This window comes from Carassius auratus, linkage group LG28B (assembly GCF_003368295.1).
Source record: "Carassius auratus strain Wakin linkage group LG28B, ASM336829v1, whole genome shotgun sequence".
Lineage (NCBI taxonomy): Eukaryota > Metazoa > Chordata > Actinopteri > Cypriniformes > Cyprinidae > Carassius > Carassius auratus.
Genome location: NC_039293.1, coordinates 516,821 through 537,653, shown reverse-complemented (window position 1 = coordinate 537,653; position 20,833 = coordinate 516,821). Strand labels below are relative to the sequence as shown.

Sequence of the window (20,833 nt, the reverse complement as noted above, 5' to 3'; positions counted from 1 at the left end):
TCATTGCAGTGGTCTGGGCTTTGGTTGTCAGTGACTGTAGACTGGTTGCCAGGGTGGATGGAGGGGTCTGAGAGGTGGTAAAACAAAGTCATTATCAAGTTTCAGAAGCCCGCATGTCCGCTATGTTGGTCTGTGTAGACAACGGAGCCTGCGTAAGCGATTCTGAGGTAGGCAGTTTAGCTAGTAAAGTTCTTGTGCTGTGTGTAATCACTTCAACCTTGAATGTGGGTGGGTGGGTTGGGAGTGACCACAGAATGTTGTTTAGTGTGCCAGTTTTGGCAAGGGTGTCAGCGTGATCTTTAAAGTCCTCGTCTAGACTTGGTAACTTTGAGTGTCCTTTTTCCTTCTTCCAGTACAACGATCACATTGTGTGTTTTTGTGATGTTATCACATTGCTGGAACAGGTGTTGGTGTTTGACATGCTTGTTTGCAAGTGTGAGTCCGAGTTCCACACATTTCAGGTGAGGATTGGAAGAAACCCAGCGTGTGGTGTAAGGTTTGACCACCTTGCAGGTTGAGCCGGAACAGCGACCCTTTGGTGTAAGCTGGTACCACCGTACCCTGTTTGTTGACTAAGGTACAGAGGGCTTGAACTTGGGCCTGTTGTTAGGGCGTTGTACTCATGGCTGGCTGCTGGGTTCCCGTGACCTCTGTGACCTGACCGTCTGGCTCTGTGGGAGTTCCCGTGGACCTCTGCGACCTGACAGTCTGGCTCTAGCAACCTGTGTGGCTGGAGAGAAAGAGGTTTCTCGCACTTGAGCAAAGTCTTTTAGCTGTTTGAAGTTCAGAAAAGGGTCAAAGTGTTCTAGCAGGTCTTTGTCGATGAGCAATGTATGAGTGTTCATTGGTGGGACATACATGGGATGTATCAGACTCATCGGAACGAATGTCAGGTGAATGGAAACAACCTGTTCAAACTGGATGTCATTCCTGTCTGTACACCTGTACATTCAGTTCATTAAGTTTTGAGGTGTAAGAGTTCGATCTTGTCTCTTAGCTTCAAATTGGAGTCTTTGAAAAGGTAAGATGAGATCACCGTCAGGTTTAATCCTGTGTCGATCAGGTCTTCCCTGTTGACTCCTTTTCGGCCCACCCCCTTTTTGACAGGGCTGCCCAGGAATGTTGGCATTAGGGCAGGTGGGACGATCGGTGGGTGATGAGGACCGGTCTTGTGTAGCTCGCTGCGAAGGCAGGTAGTCAAAACAGCATTTTCTGGTACCTTGTGTTGTGGTACCTGGTGTGAGGACCTGTGCTGTCTCGTTCAGTTAGCTGTAGCTGTTGACTGTGGAGCTTGGGCAGTGTTCTGGGTGCTTGGCTCATCTTCCTTGCGAGTATTCATGTGAAGAAGATCTTTCAGCACCCTCAGGATCTCTGCTGTCTCAGACGTGGCTGCACTGTGTTGCCCTCTGCTGGCTTGGAATGGTATTGACTCTCTGTAAAGATGTCTGTGACTGTGGTGTTGTAGAGCGCCATCTAGGGTTAACTCCAAGCAGTGCTCAGAGACAGAGACTTTGGGGTATTTCACAGTCTTTCACAAATCGTCTTTTGCTTGGTGCAAGCTTTGTGGGCTAAGTTCCGTAACTCTTGTGTAGTCCTGTTACGGGGACACGCTGGGACTCTGAGATGAAAACTCCAACTGGCATGTAGGTTTGGGAGGAACAGAGTTTTTAAGTTGAAATCCTGTTCCATACCTGGTTCGTTGCATGCTCCGAAGTAGGTGTTTCGTAGCTGACTACAGAAAAGTTGTGGGTTTTCAAATCGGCCCTGTTTGAGGTCCATAGCAATAAGGAGCCCATGGTCTGAGTTTGGATCAGAGAATTCAAGAATCAAAGTCTGTAGCAGTTGCTGGTAGTACGCTTTGACAGTCTCTGGTTGACGATCCAGAAAGCAATGCACATCACGGCTGGCCGTGATTTTTTAACAGGTACAATGTGTTCACATCTGTCACGTTGGCGACAGTTTGCAAATGAAAGTCAATGGCTTGTAAAGAAGCATGAACATCATGTCCTCCTGCAGGATCTGGAATGAATGTAGAGATGCTTCTGGCTAGCTTGTGAAGTTCTCTGTGAGCAGTGCAGGGTTTGGTGACATGCGTTCTCTGGAAGGGTTCTCTTCCCTCCGTTGTTGACAGATGTTCTTGTAAGCTGGTTCTTGTTACACCCCCTTTTCCAGCTCTGGGTTCTTGGCTGAAAGGGTTGGAGTGGCGGCCCGGGAGAAATTTTGTGGTGTGCGTTTCTCCGATCCAGCCACTCTGAAATCTGTGAGATTGTCTCATTTCGGTGTGAACAGTGTCAAGTTCATCTTGGAGCTCATCTCTCTGTTGAGTAAGCTTGTTGAATTTAGCTCGGGCCGCTTGCAAGTGTGTTTTGCAGGCCCAGGTTTTATAGTCTCTTTCTTTCAATTCAGTCTCTGCTCTTTTTAGGAGAGCGTCGCCTTGCTGGAGTTTTTTGTTGAGTTCTTTTCTGGCTTCTCTCTCCAGCTGTTCTCTTTGATCTGTGTCGAGGCGAAGATCTTGCAGGGCATTGTGAAGTCTTTCAACTCCTGTCTGTAGCTCTGGATCTGTGTCGTCCTCTTTCTCGAGCTGGTTCTGGGTCTCGAGGAGAAGCTGATCAAGATGACTCTGGGTTGGGGCCTGGTCCTTCCAGGCCTCCTCCGCGATGTTGCTCCGTTCACCTGAGCCGTTGCCTGGGCGACGAGAATGGGAACTGGGCTTCCGAAGATCCTGGCGAGTTCTCTGTAGTAGTCGCTTTGGTTTGGATCGCGTGCCATCAGTTCATCTAGCTCGGTGTCTAGTTGCTCTGGGTGCTGCAGGTTACTGGCGTCCTTGGGCAGGAAGGGGTCGTCACTGCTTTCACCATGTCGAGAGGTGGCCCCCGTGGACTGCTGGACTGGATGCCTGGAACATCCTGATTTCTCTGTCGGTGAGAGAAGCACAGCACACACACACAAAAAGACCAATGCAAGTTCGTTCTACGTTTAACGAGCTATATTCATACGGGCTGTGCCGTTTATGAGAATTTTGGGGCTGACTGATGCAAACAGTCAGACAGTTAAGTAGCCAATTAACTTGGGTCAACGAAGGACCTGAAATGGAGATTTGACAGGCAGTAGCCTAGCGGGTCGTGTGATGACACCGGCTGCTGGTGGTCGCTCTACTATTTAACTTCGTTGGTGGCTCCCAGGTTACTGTCTCTATGTGAAATGAAAGAAACAAATCACAACAGAACAGGTGGTAGAAAAAGATCAAAGTGAAACACAACACTTGAAATGAGATGAAAACAATAGAAACACAACGTGTTAGTGAGAATAAGGAGGCCTAAGCCTACTGCTAGGTTTTAAGATAGGGCCAACAGGTGAGTGGGCTATCTGGGTAGGAAACCTAGAAATATGGTGTGGCTTAAAGAAGTAAAAGGGTCAGAACACTTAAAATATATCCGGGGGAATATCTAATATTCTGTGGCTTATAATAAGTGGATAGGTTTTATCATTTTTGTTTCACCTGGTTGAATTGAAGTCATTCAGGTGGGAACCAGTGGCTTGGTCAACCTCCCCGGTGCTCCCCAAACACGGAACCGCAGTGTCCCCGGTCCTCCGTTACTCTGGCGTGTCGCAGGACAGCACGGCTTGTGACTTTTAGCACAACCTTTGGAGTGCCAAAATTGCTGATGTCTCTTGAGACAAGAGGGACCGAGTTTCACTCGCAGCCAGTATCGGTAACACCGGTCGGGCAGCCTTGCTCACTGGAAACCTGAGATGACTGTCCAATCACCAAGGGAGTTCTACAATCAAATACACAAAGGATGAACAAAGGAAACTTAAAGTTAATTAAGGTTTTGGTTTGTTTAACATCAATTGAGTAACTATATGTAGAGAGGAAAGGTAACAGCTTTACCTAATCATGATAAAACAAAACAAAGGAATTTATGATAATAATGGTAATTATCAAAATAACCTAAGTCAAAAGAGAGAAGCAAAATAATAAACATCAAATTAAAAGACAGTAATGAAACAAGGGAGAAGGAGTAGCTGGTTTTCACCACAAGGGGGGAAAGTACTGCTTCTCTGTCTTTAACCTGCTGAGCAGAAAACTTAATTCAAATTAAAAATTCAAAACTGGTTTAAATCAAAATTTAAAATAAGCATGTATGAATTGAAAAGGAAAATCTGAATAATATCCTATAATAACCATTGATAGCTTGTAAGTTATCATTAATAATTATGAAATTAATCAAACAGGGTGAGCTTAATTAAAAAGGGTAGAAGTGGGCATGCACTTCAAAACAGAATGGAAAAGACAGAGGTCTGTTAGTCGATTTAACAGGAGACTGCCACTAGATGGCTTACCTTCTAAGTGGGTCAATCAGTGGTTGACCTGAAACATCTAGATTTCCACTATTAACAATTACATTTTAATTCAAATCATGTTTGAACCAAACTCAAAGTAAATGTAAACAGTCAAAGGCAGGGAACATTCTTTTGTTTCCCTGTAATAATATTCGCCACGAGCAAAGCTGTAAATGCAAATAATTATCGAGAATTTAGACATCCAATTCAAATATACATCACAGGGGATTATAAATTAGCAATCAGAGCGCATTATCTGAAATGGCCACAGGATGGCAGCTTTGCACTCATGTAAGCTGGAATCAGAAAGCAGGGTGTACCCTGAAATTTCTAACCCACACGTTCCCTCTAGTGTTTAGATAGAGGAATTACAATTTCAATAGGACTTAGAATTTATCTGATCATTTGTCAGGCTGATTTTCTGCATCAAAAATCACAAGTAACAAACAGAAAGTTTTAATTTCTGAGGTGCTATATATTCACATAGGTTGAAGAAGGATCCGTTCACTTCCAAAACACAACTGTAATAAAAACAGGAATTTTCCAACTGTTGACTCCAATAAACATTTATCAAAATAGCACTTATGATTTAAATGTTTTAGGTTTAAAAATCGGGTAGCTAAGCCAATTTTAGACCAGGAGTTTTTATCGTTTTATTTTTGAATGTTATTGTGGTTTACCACGAATTCAATAACGATATTTAATAACAAGGCCTTTTTACTGAATCAGAGGAACATCGCTCATGTTCAGATTTACATGTTGCAACTAATAAAAGATTTCTTCATCTTTTAATTATTCATATTAAAATGTTCTCACTGTAAAAAGATTTTGGTCTTTCTTAACAGGATACTTTTAACATTATACTGCAGTTTACTTTCATTAAAAATAACAGTGACTATACTGTTAAGTTTCTACAAATACCTAGCGCTGACTGACCAGCTTTTTGCCTCAGTCAGTTGAGTGAGTTCGCGTCTTGCGACTTATCTCACCAGTAACGTTACATAATTTCATAGCGCACGTGCAGAAATTATTAAAAACCATATACACAGATTGATTGCTCACAAAACGAAGTTTGAAATAGCCGCGTTCCTCCACCAAAATGTAACAACAATGAGTTTTACATAGTAATTAACTCAAATGATATATAGGGAATTTGAATAATTAATCAAGAATTTGATTAATATATATCTCAGATGACAGTTACATTTAATTTTATTGATTATGAAAAATAGCTCAATTGCCAATACCAATACTAATCACAGGGCACTGTAATTTACTCATTAATATGTCAATATTACATTCTTCATATCAATTATTGTGATATCTCTTACTGTAAATTATTGCAGATCAAACCGTGGTATGTCCGGCACACCACTATAGACCTATCAATTTTCAATAAAGTTATCACGCCTTATAATTCAAGGAAAAGTATTCTCTGGCCATGAAAATATTATCCTATCCTTATGATAAATTTAGTTTCTAAATTTAGAGCTTGTAGCTAAAGACCAAAACATTTCAGTGACTCGTAATGTGAGTGGGGTGGAGTCCAGGCCAATCGTCAGTATATGGTTTTTTAATAATTAAACTAGTAATACATCAAACTACAAATCACACAGAGTAAATATGCGTACGACAATACAAACAGTAAGCTTTATACAATACATAACGAATCCAAATAAAAGAGAGAGAGAGAGAGAGAGAGAGAGAGAGAGAGAGAGAGAGAGAGAGAAAATAGAATGGGATCACATAAGGAGCTCAGGTATGAAAATCATAGTCAGTAACTTTTAGAAGCCAACAACAAATCAGATCATAACAACACTTTAAAGCAGCATTTAAATCTCCATAGAGAAAGTGATACTTGCAAAAGGTGTCCCATGTGAGTGGCGTGAGATCGGCGTCGAGCTTGTGAGCTTTACGCACTGTTCCCGTTGAAACAGCCATGTGCCATGAAACGGAGGCCATGTGACGCGCGTGCACGCTGCGCTTGGCGTGAGCGTGGAGCACGTGGTCCTTTGTTCTGTCCTCGCGCGGTATTTGAAAGGTTCAACAAACATTGTTCCAGAATTCGTCTTCCTTGCGTGGAGAGGCGAATAGTTTAATAAACTTAGTAAAGAAAAGAAAAGAAAACGAACGAAACGAAAGCTTCCAAAGGAGCCATTAAAATGGCTTTTTCTCTCAGCCCCTGTGCTGAGGGGGTTCGCGCTGTGAGCGCGGCCTATGGCCGCGCGGAAACAACGTTGGAGAGCAGCGTATCCGAGAACGGGGAAGAGGAAGAAGCAAAAAGAGAAGGGTGGACCTTGTTTGGTCAATTCTTATAGCTTGAAATAGTTCACGCCCATTTTCGAGGGAGCATCCAATGAATGTCCGCGATCTGAAGCGGAGGGAAAGTTCCTTTGTCTCGGTTGAGACAAACCCCTGATGATTTAGGGCCTGTCCGATTTCATCAGGAATATTAAAGCAAGTTCATTATTCCAGATTAAATACATTTTTCATTACTTTGCTCTAGATAAATGGGTCTGTCAAAGCATGACGATTAGAACAAGACTAGACATAATATATATATGACCAAAGATCTAATTTTTAGATCGAATTACACATTTAAAGATTTGTTTAACACATGATAACACTGCAGATGTTGGGAAACATCTAAATGTACCAAAAGGGAATACGTAATACATTTATAAAACATGAAAACAGAAAGTTAATGAATACATTCCATAGAATGCATTGTTCAAAAGAAGCCAGTGACTTGGCTTCTCTCCTGTCCTGTGTGGTCGTAAACTTTACGACCTGCAAAAGTGGGGGTTGCAGAAGCATGGCTCTCTTTGAGGAAGTTAAAGTGAGGAAAGACATTTCCTAAAGTATAAGCTTGCAACTTATACTCTTCACATAACAAGGATTAACCATTTTATGCAATCCATAAACATAATTAAAATACATATTAATAATAAAATGAAAGTAAGGAACTTATAGGAAAAGTTCCTTTGTCTCCAGTGTTGGAAGAATTTGGGTTGGGGGTTTTCGTTTCTTCTTTGAAGCTCGCATGGGCATCGTAAATAGTTTAAGTCCAGCCAGGCTGGCATTTAGTACCAACAGTCTGAATTTATAAAACAGAATTTAACCCATGAATCGCTGACCTGCATATCTGTTACAGGCGTAAATTAGTTAGTGTTGCTCAATTCAAAATTGTTATTTAAAGCTGCAGGGTGTTTTGACATCTCTATCTATTCTATCTAATGTCTGTTCTGTGTGTTTGGGACCTCTATCCATCTAAATTCTATTTTCACTTTATACAGACTACAGAAATCGTTATCAGCTGCTCTCAGACAGCAGCAGAGGAGCTGGAGGAAACTACACGGTCAGTTCTGCTGCTCTAAATCACACAGGAGTTTATGTGTGCAGAGCAGAGAAAGGAAAACCAGTCTATGACACAACCTACAGCAACAAACAGCCACTATGGGTCACTGGTGAGTTCAAATACCAGTATGATTCACATTTTCCTTGACCTTTTCATAAGTTGATTTACTCTAAAAATATACTTTAAGTATCAGAATCCAAAACTTCCTCAGTCCACTGTGTGTTTTAGAAGAATTGATTGTCTTCTCAGGTGTTTCTCCTCCAGTCTCTCTGATCATCAGTCCCAGCAGAACTCAACACTTCACATCTGTCTCTCTCTCTCTGAGCTGTGAGGACCAGAGTAATTCTGAAAGATGGAGAGTAAGAAGATACACAGACAATGAGCAACTGGAAGATTGTTCATCATCTCTGTGGGGAACACAGACAGGATCTACATGTACAATCAACTCCACCAGAACATCAGACACTGGAGTGTACTGGTGTCAGTCTGAATCTGGAGAGAACTATCATCCTGTTAATATCACTGTACACTGTGAGTCTGTTTCTGTATTAATTCATTTCAAAGGCAGTTTACAATCAGTATGTGAAACCGGTTTAATTAAATAACTGCTAGTAATATAGAATTATATCTGTGCTACTAGGACTTGAAATCGAATTATTAGACAAAATGAAGCTCTTTCAATAAATTAAAGACAGATCCATCTCATTTTTAGAACTAGAGACTTTAGCTGTTTTAACTTGAGACAGTAAACAGTTGCCCAGATGTGTCCTAGTGATCAGAACACTACAGAAACATATGCTCTCGTTCAGATATAGTGCTTGATAAAGTGTTTGTGTGTCTCTTTTTCAGTTTCTCATTCAGAATCTCAGATCTCTGTCCTCCACACACTCAGTTCTGTACTGACAGTTTGTCCATATCTGATAGTGACAGTCGTGCTGATCTTCAAATGCTGCAGGATGAGAGGTATAACAGCTGAATGATTTGTTACATGTCATTATAATCATATTTTACTGATTGACAATGATTATTATCCTTAAAGTTACAATTTGTAAAATATTTGCAGTAAAATATCCATAAACCACTAGGCTAGTGTTATATATTTTGTCCAGCTGATTACTAACAATATCTCTAATGTTCTCAACTACTTGTAAATCATGAGAAAATTTCCAGTATAAACAGTGACACGGGGCAGTGCAGTCGACATTAGTTACCCTTTGTTACCGCCTTTTCTGTTGTAGAAACCACATGACAACAGTGTTGTGGACAAATGCGGAAGTAGTGTCTAGCATCCAGCAAACCACTAGCTTGCTTCAAGCAGTTCCTTATTTACTACTTCTTGTGTGTTTTATGGTGGATTGTGTTACTTATTTATGGAACATAATTACAGTTTACCGTCCGCCGCTGGATCTGTCGACAAGGACAGCTCCTGTAAATGTAAGCGTACTGGCCAACCAAACAACCCAAGAAGAGTTTGGGACAAGAGGAGAGAAAGAGCGAGGATCCCTAGACACGTTTGACTTGAAGCAGCGTTGGGCAGAATGATCACTCATCCGTTAAATCCAGGATTTATCCGTCTGATTGATGGCTGTCAGCAGTTGGGTAGAAGACAACAAATCCCATCATTCCACGCTCCTTCTTAGCGTCATCAAACCACACAATTATTATTGTTTTGGTAGTGCGCCCTCTAGTGGCAGGTCCTACAACCTGTACCTTTAATGCTGTTTGGCTGAATGTGCATGTGGTCAAATTAACATTTGTGTTTGTGTGCATGCATCACTGTCCTCCTTTGACTTGCAGCTAATGGTTGTTAGATTCAACATGAACCAGAATTTCAAACCCTTGGACTTCTGAGTGAAACGAGAAATTTTACAAGAATACATGTGGAGCAGAAATTGATTTTACTCTGCATTCCATCAATTTTCTTCTTTGTAATTGCTAAAGAATTATCTGATTTATGTTAAAAAAAACAGTGACTCAACTAAACTGTTTGTTCATAAAGTTTTGGAAGCTTATCTTACATTACTGCTTTTTGTTCAGTTGCTTTTCAGTATTATTGTATCATGAACTTTAAAGTTTAATGTTTTTATTTTGTTCTGCTTTAATATCGTAATCTAGTTCAATCTTTTACAGTATAAGTCTTAGTGCAACTATGTTATGTAGCCTCTGTGATGTTTGCCTGCTTTACAGCCACATGAACATGTAATTTGTAAGCATTTTTATTCATTATTCTTTAGTGTATTCTTTATTCATGACTTGTATTGTTACAATTCTCTGCAAGTTTTATGTATTTTGAACTGTTATTATTTTCTTTTTCATTTCTTTTTTTTTTAATAAAAAGCAGTGGCTTTTAAAATATTGTGGAGCTGATTCTTTGTTAAAACACTCTTGCAGTGTCACAGTAAAAACAAAATAACCATGACCTATGAGCCAATCAGGTTTAACATGTCAATTATTATACTGTAATCTACATAAATTATTGCAGTTAGAATGCAAGTAGAAATAATAATAGAAACATTAAAACAATTCCTGAATATTCATTTCTCGTATCCACAGCTAAAGAATGCACATGAACATATACTGTTGTTCTGAATGGTGTATGAAAATGTTGCATACTATTGTTCACTTGTTAAGAATTGTCAGTTGTGGTCATGTTGTGTTGGTTTTTAATTGCTACTGAACATGAACCCATGGTGTCAAAAGATGAATGTGGCATGGGTCCTCGGGAGATGAGGATTCGGCTGCGTTGCTTCCCTCAGGAGTGCCAGTACTGCCGAGCTGTCAGCTATGCTTTCCTGGGCAACTGAGAGCATCTGGCTTGAGTGGAATCCTCCACCCTGTCCTGAGTGCTTGAGGCTGGACGATTTGTTCCTGGGGGATGCCCGTGCTGATCGCCAGCACTCCCCGCTGATTCCTTTCTTCACGGAGGTGCACCAGGAAGTTACCAGTTCATGGAAGGCACCTTTAACTGCCTGAAACCGTTCTGGTGCATCATCCGTCTTCACTGCCCTAGATGGCAGAGCGGCCAAGGGGTATCCTGGGAATCCCCCAGTGGTTAATGTGGTTAATTCACGAACAATGTTGCTCTCATATTGAGTCTTTTGACTTTACCCTTTCTGTATACTTTTAGTCCTTTTTTATTATTTTCCATTGTATTACATTTTTATAATTTTTCTTTCCCATTCTTTTTTTAATGTTGATGTTGATGTTAAAACAAAAAAGCCCTACTAGGGACAAGTGTTGTAAATTAGCTTTAGCTAAAAACATTATGATACATGCATCAGATGACTGTCAAAGTTGATCTATGTTATTTGTATCTGTCCCTATCTAAATAAACTTAACCTAACTTAACTTAACATGGTAGTGCTGACCCAGGGGTTTTGCAGGAGGCGCGCACAGCTACCGACCTCGCTCTCCCAGTGAAGAAAGTTATTGCGCACTCCTTGGGTCAGGTGATGTCCACTTTGGTGGTCCAGGAGCACCACCTATGGCTAAACCTGGCAGACATTAGGGAGTCTGATTGGACTCAGCTTCTTAACTCCCCGGTCTCTTCGGCCTCTTCGGCGACGCGCTGAAAAATTCTGCCTCCCAGATGCAGTCTGAGGCCATCAAGCACATTCTGCCCCATCAGGGCAGCGCAGCCCATCTCTGCCCCTAAACCTGCCAAGCGTCAGTCCAAGTGGCGTTCCTGAGATGGGTGACCCGGAGTTGGGGATGTCAGCTCATCAGGAGATGGTAGCAGGAAAACTCCTTCCCCCAGAGGAGGGCCAGGGGAAACTCCTTTGTTTTCTTTTTTTGTTTCACCACTAGCCCCTCGGCCAGTGGTACCCAAACCTTCATTAAAAGAGCTGTTTTCTCTACTTCCGGGTCCCAAGAGGCCGTGGGCTAAAGTTGGCAACGTACTTCCTACCCTTACCAGTTTCCACACACAGCGGACGATGTGTCCATATCCTCAACTACCTCGATGACTGGCTTATTCTAGGTCTTTCTGGAGCGCGGTTGTGTGAGGACAGGGATCTGGTGCTCAGACACCTTGACCGTCTGGGTCTTCAGGTCAACTGGGAAAAAAGCAAATTCTCCCTTATGCAGAGGATCTCTTTTCTGGCTATGGAAATAGTCTCGGTCGGCATGTTCGTGCAGCTTACGAATGAGCGCGCACAGTCACTGCTGAATTGCCTGAATTGAGTCAATTCCAGGGCAAGAGAGTGGTTCCACTGAAACTGAGGCTCCTGGGGCATATGGCATCTGCAGCGGCAGTCATACCGCTTGGGTTACTCCATATGAGACCGCTTCAGTACTGGCTTCACGACCGAGTCCCAAGATGAGCATGGCAACAGGGCATGCTCCGAGTGAGCGTCACTCTGACCTGCCTACGAACTTTCATCCTGTGGTTGGACCTCTCATTTCTATGGGCTGGCGTTCCCCCAGACTCAAGACCTGCCATGCCCCCTAGGGGTGAGAACTCGCTCAACTAGGAGTGTAGCTTTCTTGCTAACAGAAATCCGTAGAGCTGCAGGGTGGGTGACACCGAACACATTTGCCAGACTTTATAATCTCCGTATAGAGCCCGTCTTCTCCCTGGTACTTGAACCTTCGTGACAGTAAGGACCTGCTCGGTGTCAATCTGCTTACTGCACCATTCCACTCCACGGACTGGATGCATGCACCCCTCAGATGAGTTCCTAAGTTCAGAACCCTGGGTTCCTCCAGAACTTTTGATGTCCAGCACTTGCGTGCATGCCCTATCGATCAGCCCTGTGTGGGAATAGGTGCCTCCATGTGTCGTGATTCCCCTTTTCTGAGCAATCCCACATGTGTATTCCACAGTAAGTTTCTTGGTAGTGTGTGTCTTTCACTTGGCAAGCACCTTGCCAGCTCTGTTGTTGAAACATCCACCCTGCGGGCTGGGTACCTCAGCTGGAATATGTTACACAGTGCATTTTATGTCAGGTATAGACCTTCACTCGTGCAGGCCTCACGACAGGGTGCTATCATTCACATGGGTCACTGGAAGACAGAAATGTGGTGTTTTGTAAGGGACCCCATTCCTCATTCTCTTTCTGATGTAACATTGAACGTGACCGACTGAAAGGGAACCTCTAGGTTACATATGTAACCCTTGTTCCCTGGACAAGGGAACGGAGACGTTACGTCCCTATGGCAAATTGCTGTTCCACTGAATGGCCGGGTCACTGGGCTCAGCTTCTCAGCGAAGACTTGAATGTGAGTTGCTTGCGCTGCTCCTTATACATCCACACAGTGCTCGTGATGCAAATCCTGCAGACCAAGGTACACTGTTTACCATTGGCTCGTTTTGTTACCACTCGAAGGTGATTGGGCTCTCAGGCGAGACCCCATTCGTCAGTCTCTTTCTGAGGTAACGTCTCCTTTTCCTCCTTCAGGGAACGAGGGTTGTGTATATAATCTAGACGTTTCACAACCAAACACACGAGATGCGACAAGGAAACAACGCAATATCACTCGTGCAAGACCGGAGAAAACAAGAAAAAAGAAAAAGCAAAGAAGCCATGCTTCTTTTCTTGGGGATGAGCCCTTCTGAATGTCTCTGTGTCTGCAGTGGGCTCAGGCATTAGCTCTATGCAGAGACTGCATCTCAGCACTCGTTCCGGTCTAATACAATGCAAGTATTGTACATTTAACTAAACGAAACAGAGGTTTAGTATAAGCTATAGACCCCGTTATAAGCGGTGCTGATGGTTTTATTCAGGTGGGTAATGGTTGTTTTCTGTGACCATGAAAATATCCTCTTAGAGTTGAAATGTTTGCAGCAGAGAATTGTTTAGGGAATGAGAACAAGAACAGACTTACTAACTGTGTACTAGTGAATATTACAGCAACAGTGATAATAAGTGTAAAACAAACCAACAGAACTGATTCAACAAAGCACAAAACTGAATGACTGAACAAACACACTGATCTACAACACAACAGAGTGTATTTCTCTTCACAAACAGCACTAACTGCACACTTCCTCTATCAAATTCATCTCTCACTCTTACAGTATTTCCTGGACTAGAGCTGTGCTTAAAAACTCAGAAAGCAGCGAGAAAAGAGAAAAACACACACACACACAAACTTGTTAATTTTTATAATATAATAGTAATCAACACTCAGATCTTTATAAACATCATGACAGATACAAGACACAAATGTACCTCATGTGTGACAAAATCTTGTCTTTGATAATCTTGTAACATGTTTTCACAAAATGTCAAAGCTGTTGTAAAGATTTTCAACAGACATTTTGTCAAGAATCATTCAGTATCAAATTGAACAACATTTATTTGCTATAATGAAAACTTATATTCTGCTGTGTTTAATGAACAAGTAAAATGGAAGAAGATTTTAATGGATCTTTATTGTTATGGTGGTAATAGCTGTATTTATACTTATACTCTTTTTATTTCTCTCTTGAACAGAGAGGGAACTCAAATTCAGGTCACTTCTTTCGTGTTGACTGAACACTGTGTAGCTGGAATCACCAATAAGACCTCATCGAACCATTCCTGTCGTCCTGGGGTGGCCCTCGGAAACAAGCCACTAGTAAACATTCACAAAACTCCAGCTCCTCCTGCAGGAAAGAAAATTTGTCAAAATTTAAGTCAAAACAAAACATCATTCACAACCCATTATACTGGCAAAATGTGTCATGTGAACCAGAATATTCAATAAACCAACGGAGGAAAATGCTTAAATTAACTGGGAACTGACTGGTTCAGTATTATTTACATAAATTACAGTATTTCATAAAAATTTGGAACTTAAATTGTTAAATAAATGTTGTTTTTATTAACAAGATTCGGGAGGAGCGCGTCAGGTACTTAGCCTAATCAACACAGGTGGACCATAATCAAGTAATCAATCCCATAGTATAAATATCGCTGACTTACCTCTATCCATTGACAGTTTATCAGCATGCTGGTTTGCTTCGTCTTTCACCTTATTACAGACCCAATTTTCCTACCAACGAAGAGAGCAACCCGCGATCATTCCTACCCAGCCAAACACGGCCGTTGAGCACCATTAAGCATAATCGCAACAGCTGCTCTCCTCGCCAAGCCACACTTCGTGGCTAATAGACCATGCAAGCTCCGAGCTCGCCTTGCTCGACACAACGATCGTGCCGCCCGAGACCGAGCTTTTCTCGAGCGCTGGATTGCAGCAGCATGAATCCAACCAGCCTGGGCCACACCCCAGTTCTCACCGCAGCAAGCCTCTCTCACTTCCCGCCGTGGCTCAGCCTTTAACCATGATATATAAAAAAAAAAAAAAAACTGAATCCCTGGATAAAAGCATCTGCTAAATGCTTAAATTTCATTTTAAATTTTTATTTCCATGCAAGTATTCGGGCAGGACCAAATTATTTAGGGACCTATTTCACCATTCACCGGCGTGATCACTCAAAATTCATCTAAAAACTCATCTGCCCTCGTGTTTTGACGCAGGATAGCAAGTGTGAGTAAAATTACTGTCGCTTTTTCGGATCATAATACGAAAAACAGGCAAGTAAATATCTTTAGAAACCACTTGGAAGCAAATAGCACATAACTGCTATTAACCCATTTGCTTGCAAGCATCGCCAACGGCCTCAGTTTATTATCATTTCCCTTTCACAGCACGTTAAACATCTGGAGACCGTCTAAAAATGCCGGAGATACAGAAATCATCCTTAGTATTGAACTCCCTGTCAGGTGCTGCAAGAGTGCTCCCGGTTGAGCCAACTTTTGCCTTCTCCGTTCAACTATCAGCAAAGCTTACTCGTATGACATCGCGAGCATTAAACTCCTGTCAGATGCTTTCCTGCTTAAGCAATCTTAGACTTTCCATTCGACCACCAGCGAAGCTTACCCGATTAATGCCCGATTAACCCAATTATAAATAAATAAATAAAATAAAATAAAAAATTATTTCAGTCAGCGACACTTACCTATCGAACACCAACGAGTACATCGCAGCTAAAACAAATTTCCCCTCCGATGCAAGACGTACCCATCCAATACCTCAAATTAAGCTTTTGCCGAACACCAACGGGTGCTTTGCAGATAAAACAATCTCAATTTTCCCTCTGATGGGCGGAGAGACTACCCATCCGGTGTGCAAATAGAAAAAATAAAAAATAAATAAATAATAAAAATAATAATAATCAAATAAAAAAAACACCAGATGCCGCCATAGCCTCCCGGCCAGATAACCTTACATTTCCTATCCTATGGCCGGCGAGGCTTCTATCTTCAATGCCAGGAGCTCGAGCTCCCATCGGATGCTGACGAGAGCCTCCCTGCCAGACAACCTCACCTTTTCCATTCTGCGGCCAGCAAGGCCCGTTCGTTGCCAGGAGCTCACACTCCCTTCGGATGTAGGTGCAAGCTCCCGGCTACCCTATTTGCCATTCTGTCTTACGCACGGAGAGGTGTGCTCCCTTCGGACGTCGGTAAGAGTCTCTCGGCCATGCAACTTACCTTTCCATTTGACGGTAGGCGAGGCTTATCCGTCCGACGCTACGAGTCTCGACCTCTCGCCAAATCCTGCAAAAAAAAAAAAACACTCAGCTACCCTCACATCTTTTAACCTTTGCCTGGCGAGGCTTACCCGTTCGATGTTCTGAGTTTAATACCCCATCGGATGCCGCAAGAGTCCTCCCAGTCGGGTTTTCCTTTCCACTCTCCCCGTCCGGCGAGGCTTACCCGTCTGATGCGTGCGCTCCGTTCAGACGTCTGGCGAGAGTTCTCCCAGTCGGGCCTATGCTTGCCGGCCGCAAGCGAGTCTCATCCATCCGATCTCCCTTCGGATGTTGCCAGAGTCCTCCTTGTCGGCCAGCCAAAAGCTTTTTATCTGCCAAACTGAGAGGACCCAGACGTCCGTCATCCTGAGTCTCAATCTCCTGTCGGAGGCTTCATGGGCCCTCTCGGTCAGCATTAGGCCCTTCGCAGGGGCTATCAGCCAGTAAGGCCCGTACACCGACACCATGACCTATTCCGGTCCGGCTCGAGCCCTACCGACCGGGCGCCAACAACCACGTAGTTCACTACCTGCAGCCGGTAGGGGGGTAGAGGGCCTACTCTCCCAACGCCTAAGTCGCTCCCTCCGGAGTACATAGGCTCTTCCAGCCTGCCAATGACTTCTCAGAAAACCAAATCAGCCCCCGCCAGTACTCTATGCTATTTTTAGGGGGGCGTTCTTTAAACTGGCAGCTGTCCTCTTGTACATTTGCTTTTTGGGGGGTACTCTAGGTTTGTGCCATTCCCGAGCTCGGAGCCCTAATCAAGTAATCAATCCCATAGTATAAATATCGCTGACTTACCTCTATTCATTGACGGTTTGTCAGCATCCCTCCTCCACCCCATCTCCTCACTTTGAGTTCATCTTATAAATAGATGGGGAAGGGGGGGTACTCGGAGCCCTACTCGGAGCCCTACTCGGAGTACTCGGGGGTACCCGAGCTCGGAGCCCTTCCCCGGACAGCACGTCAAATACGCATACCACACCTCAGCTAATTATATGTAAGCGTGAACTAGTGAAATACCCATTTTGATTTAATGTGGATTTTAACATATTAGATTAGAACATGAATGTGAGAGTGAAGAACAAAGTACAGGAATGAGAAACAGTAGTTTACCAGGCTCTCCTTTTTGCCACCTGAGGTCCTGCACTCGTTGGTTGAGCAGTTCCTCCAAGCCAAGAGATGAATCTCTGCAAACACTCACACCGCAGAGAGAGTTCTCAACCAGACTACGATTATATGTTGAAAAAACTGTCAGAAACCAAGTCTCATCAGCAGGGGCGGATCTACCGGGGTGGCATAGGGTGGCAAATGCCACCCTAAAAGAAAGCCTTGCCACCCCTGCTGCCACCCCAGTTGGCAGCAACGAATTAAAGGTTATGGCCAATTTGAAAATTTACGAGCGCAAATCTTTCGTGATTCGTTATCCCGCTCCGAACTCCCGAACTGATTCAAATGATTTGCGATCCCCAAACTGACTCAAATGATTCGCCAACCCGCTTTGAACTCCCGAACCGACTCAAATGATTCGCGAACCCGCTACGAACTCCCAAACTGACTCAAATGATTCGCAATCCCCATAACTGACTCAAATGATTCGCGATCCCGCTACGAACTCCCGAACTGATTCAAATGATTTGCAATCCCCAAACTGACTCAAATGATTCGCGATCCCGCTCTGAACTCCCAAACTGACTCAAATGATTCGCGATCCCCATAACTTACTCAAATGATTCGCGATCCCGCTACGAACTCCCGAACTGATTCAAATGATTCGCGAAGCCGCTACGAACGCCCAAACTGACTCAAATGATTCGCGATCCCCATAACTGACTCAAATGATTCGCGATCCCGCTACGAACTCCCGAACTGATTCAAATGATTTGCGATCCCAAAACTGACTCAAATGATTCGCGATCCCGCTCCGAATTCCCAAATTGACTCAAATGATTCGCGATCCCCATAACTTACTCAAATGATTCGCGATCCCGCTACGAACTCCCGAACTGACTCAAATGATTCGCGAACCCGCTACGAACTCCCAAACTGACTCAAATGATTTGCAATCCAGCCGGTCGTGTTTTTCCGGGAAAAATCGGTACAGACTATCTTTCTCTTATGAATATAATACAACTAAAGACTTTTTGGAGTTATGAAGGATGCAGTACTACTCTATAGGTACTCAAGATTAACAGGATATTGAGTGAAAGCGAGCATTTCACCCCCCCTTTAATGAAAGCACAGACTTTGAGATGATAAATAACCAACGTTACAGTGGTGTAGTCTACTACGTGATACGTTACCCACTTTTAAAAAGTATTAGGATACCAATTTCGTTTTGTGTCAGAACCAACTTTCACACTTTCATTCATAAATTCACCCGTTTGTGTTTGAAAAGAGACAGGGATTGAATCGCGGAAATGGAACTTGCTGTATAAAGCAGAACGTCATGGAATTCAGCCATTTTTGAATGAATAAATCAAAAGGAGAGCATTTAATCAAATCTCGATATGGAGTAGTGTCTGCACATTTAAATGTGTTCAGTACCGTCGCTCCCTACACGCAGAGTACGCAGTCTACGTTGAGCACCAACTCCCAGAGAGGGCACCATCTTCTGTCTATGGGCACCATCCCAGTTGCTCCAAAAAAAAAAAAAAAAAACTTCCTCCATTCTCCTATCCGCGCTCGTGACTGCTTGCACCTGCTCGCACCTCATGTTTGCGGCTGAATGTTCATAATTGATGAATGAACATCTATGCCCGGGTAGAGTACATCAGCAATCCAGCGAAGAGAAAGGAAAACTAAAATTAATAAATAAATAAATAAAAAAACGGGCATAAAGTTATTTATGCATAAAGACTTTATGTTGGACTTTGGACGAGTCTCAAATTTAGGGACCGTCTCTAAAGTTACATGCGATATTGGGTATACACTTTTCTAACATCAGTAGCATTTGAGGAGAATGACTTACAGTCATAAAAACAACTGTAATTGTTCATTTAGGTGTCAGCTATAATGCACAATTGAATTGAATGTTTGATATGTATTAAAATAAACTGTATGTAAATTATGCAACTCTTTCATATGGGCTCAAATGCAAATTTGAAGCTCAAGAGCTTTTGAGTAGAAAGACTTGCAGTCATAAAACTATTGTAATGTGTTCATTTAGGTGTCAGCTACAATGCACACTTTATAAATTTTTAATATATATTAAAATAAAGTATAAATCATTTACATAAAAACGAGGCCCGTTTATCTCTTTCAGGCACATTCCTGTGTGTGAAAGTTTTTTTTTTCAGGTTCCCTTACGACAATTACCCATGGTTTTAACAATAACACCACAAATCATCGTTCTTGTAGCCATGGTAACTGCAAAATAACCATGGTTTTGTTACTTCAAATAATAATTTACAAAGAAGTATTAATTTACTGTATGCATTAGTGAGTGTGGTGGTGCTTATGGAGTATGGTCACTTATTCTATGGGGAAGTCGTGGCCTAATGGTTAGAGGGTTGGTCTCCCAATCGAAAGGTTGTGAGTTCTAGTCTCGGGCCGGATGGAATTGTGGGTGGGGGGAGTGCATGAACAGCTCTCTCTCCACCTTCAATACCACGACTTAGGTGCCCTTGAGCAAGGCATCGAACCCCCAACTGCTCCCCGGGCGCCGCAGCATAAATGGCTGCCCACTGCTCTGGGTGTGTGCTCACAGTGTGTGTGTTTGTGTTCACTGCTCTGTGTGTGTGCATTTCGGATGGGTTAAATGCAGAGCACAAATTCTGAGTATGGGTCACCATACTTGGCTGAATGTCACTTCACTTCACTTCCTTATATGAACTGTTTCAAATGCAAGACATTGATTGCATTAGATTAAGTTTGTAAATGATAGCCTGTGTCCTTTTGTAGTGTGCACATATATTTATCATCAAACTGTGATTAAATTCAGTATATACAGTCAGGTCCATAAATATTGGGACATTGACACAATTCTAATCTTTTTGGCTCTATACACCACCACAATGGATTTGAAATGAAACGAACAAGACATGCTTTAACTGCAGACTTTCAGCTTTAATTTGAGGGTATTTACATCCAAATCAGGTGAACGGTGTAGGAATTACAACAGTTTGTATATGTACATCCCACTTTTTAAGGGACCAAAAGTAATGGGACAGATTAACAATCATAAATCAAACTTTCATTTTTTAATACTTGGTTGCAAATCCTTTGCAGTCAATTACAGCCTGAAGTCTGGAGATCAATTAGACATCAGCGTACGCTGGGTTTCATCCCTGGTGATGCTCTGCCAGGCCTCTACTGCAACTGTCTTCAGTTCCTGATTGTTCTTGGGGCATTTTCCCTTCAGTTTTGTCTTCAGCAAGTGAAATGCATGCTCAATCGGATTTAGGTCAGGTGATTGACTTGGCCATTGCATAACATTCCCCTTTTTCCCCTTAAAAATCTCTTTGGTTGCTTTCCAAACACCAAACTACCCGGAAGACCATGGAAAACAACTGTGGTGGATGATCGAAGAATTCTTTCCCTGGTGAAGAAAACCCCCTTCACAACAGTTGGCCAGAGGTAGGTGTATGTGTGTGTCAAAGTCAACAATCAAG

At 42.7% G+C, this 20,833-nt stretch overlaps 1 protein-coding gene across 1 annotated transcript in view; it reads left to right on the top strand.

Moving 5' to 3' along the window:
- LOC113067648 (high affinity immunoglobulin gamma Fc receptor I-like) overlaps positions 1–10,029 on the top strand; it is a 124,813-nt gene extending 114,784 nt beyond the window's left edge. Inside the window, exons 5-8 of the mRNA XM_026240026.1 lie at positions 7,641–7,811; positions 7,952–8,233; positions 8,552–8,665; positions 9,090–10,029. Coding sequence (XP_026095811.1) covers positions 7,641–7,811; positions 7,952–8,233; positions 8,552–8,665; positions 9,090–9,244 — 722 coding nt within the window. The 3' untranslated portion in view covers positions 9,245–10,029. The remainder of the gene's footprint in view (positions 1–7,640; positions 7,812–7,951; positions 8,234–8,551; positions 8,666–9,089) is intronic.
- Positions 10,030–20,833: the final 10,804 nt, after the last annotated feature.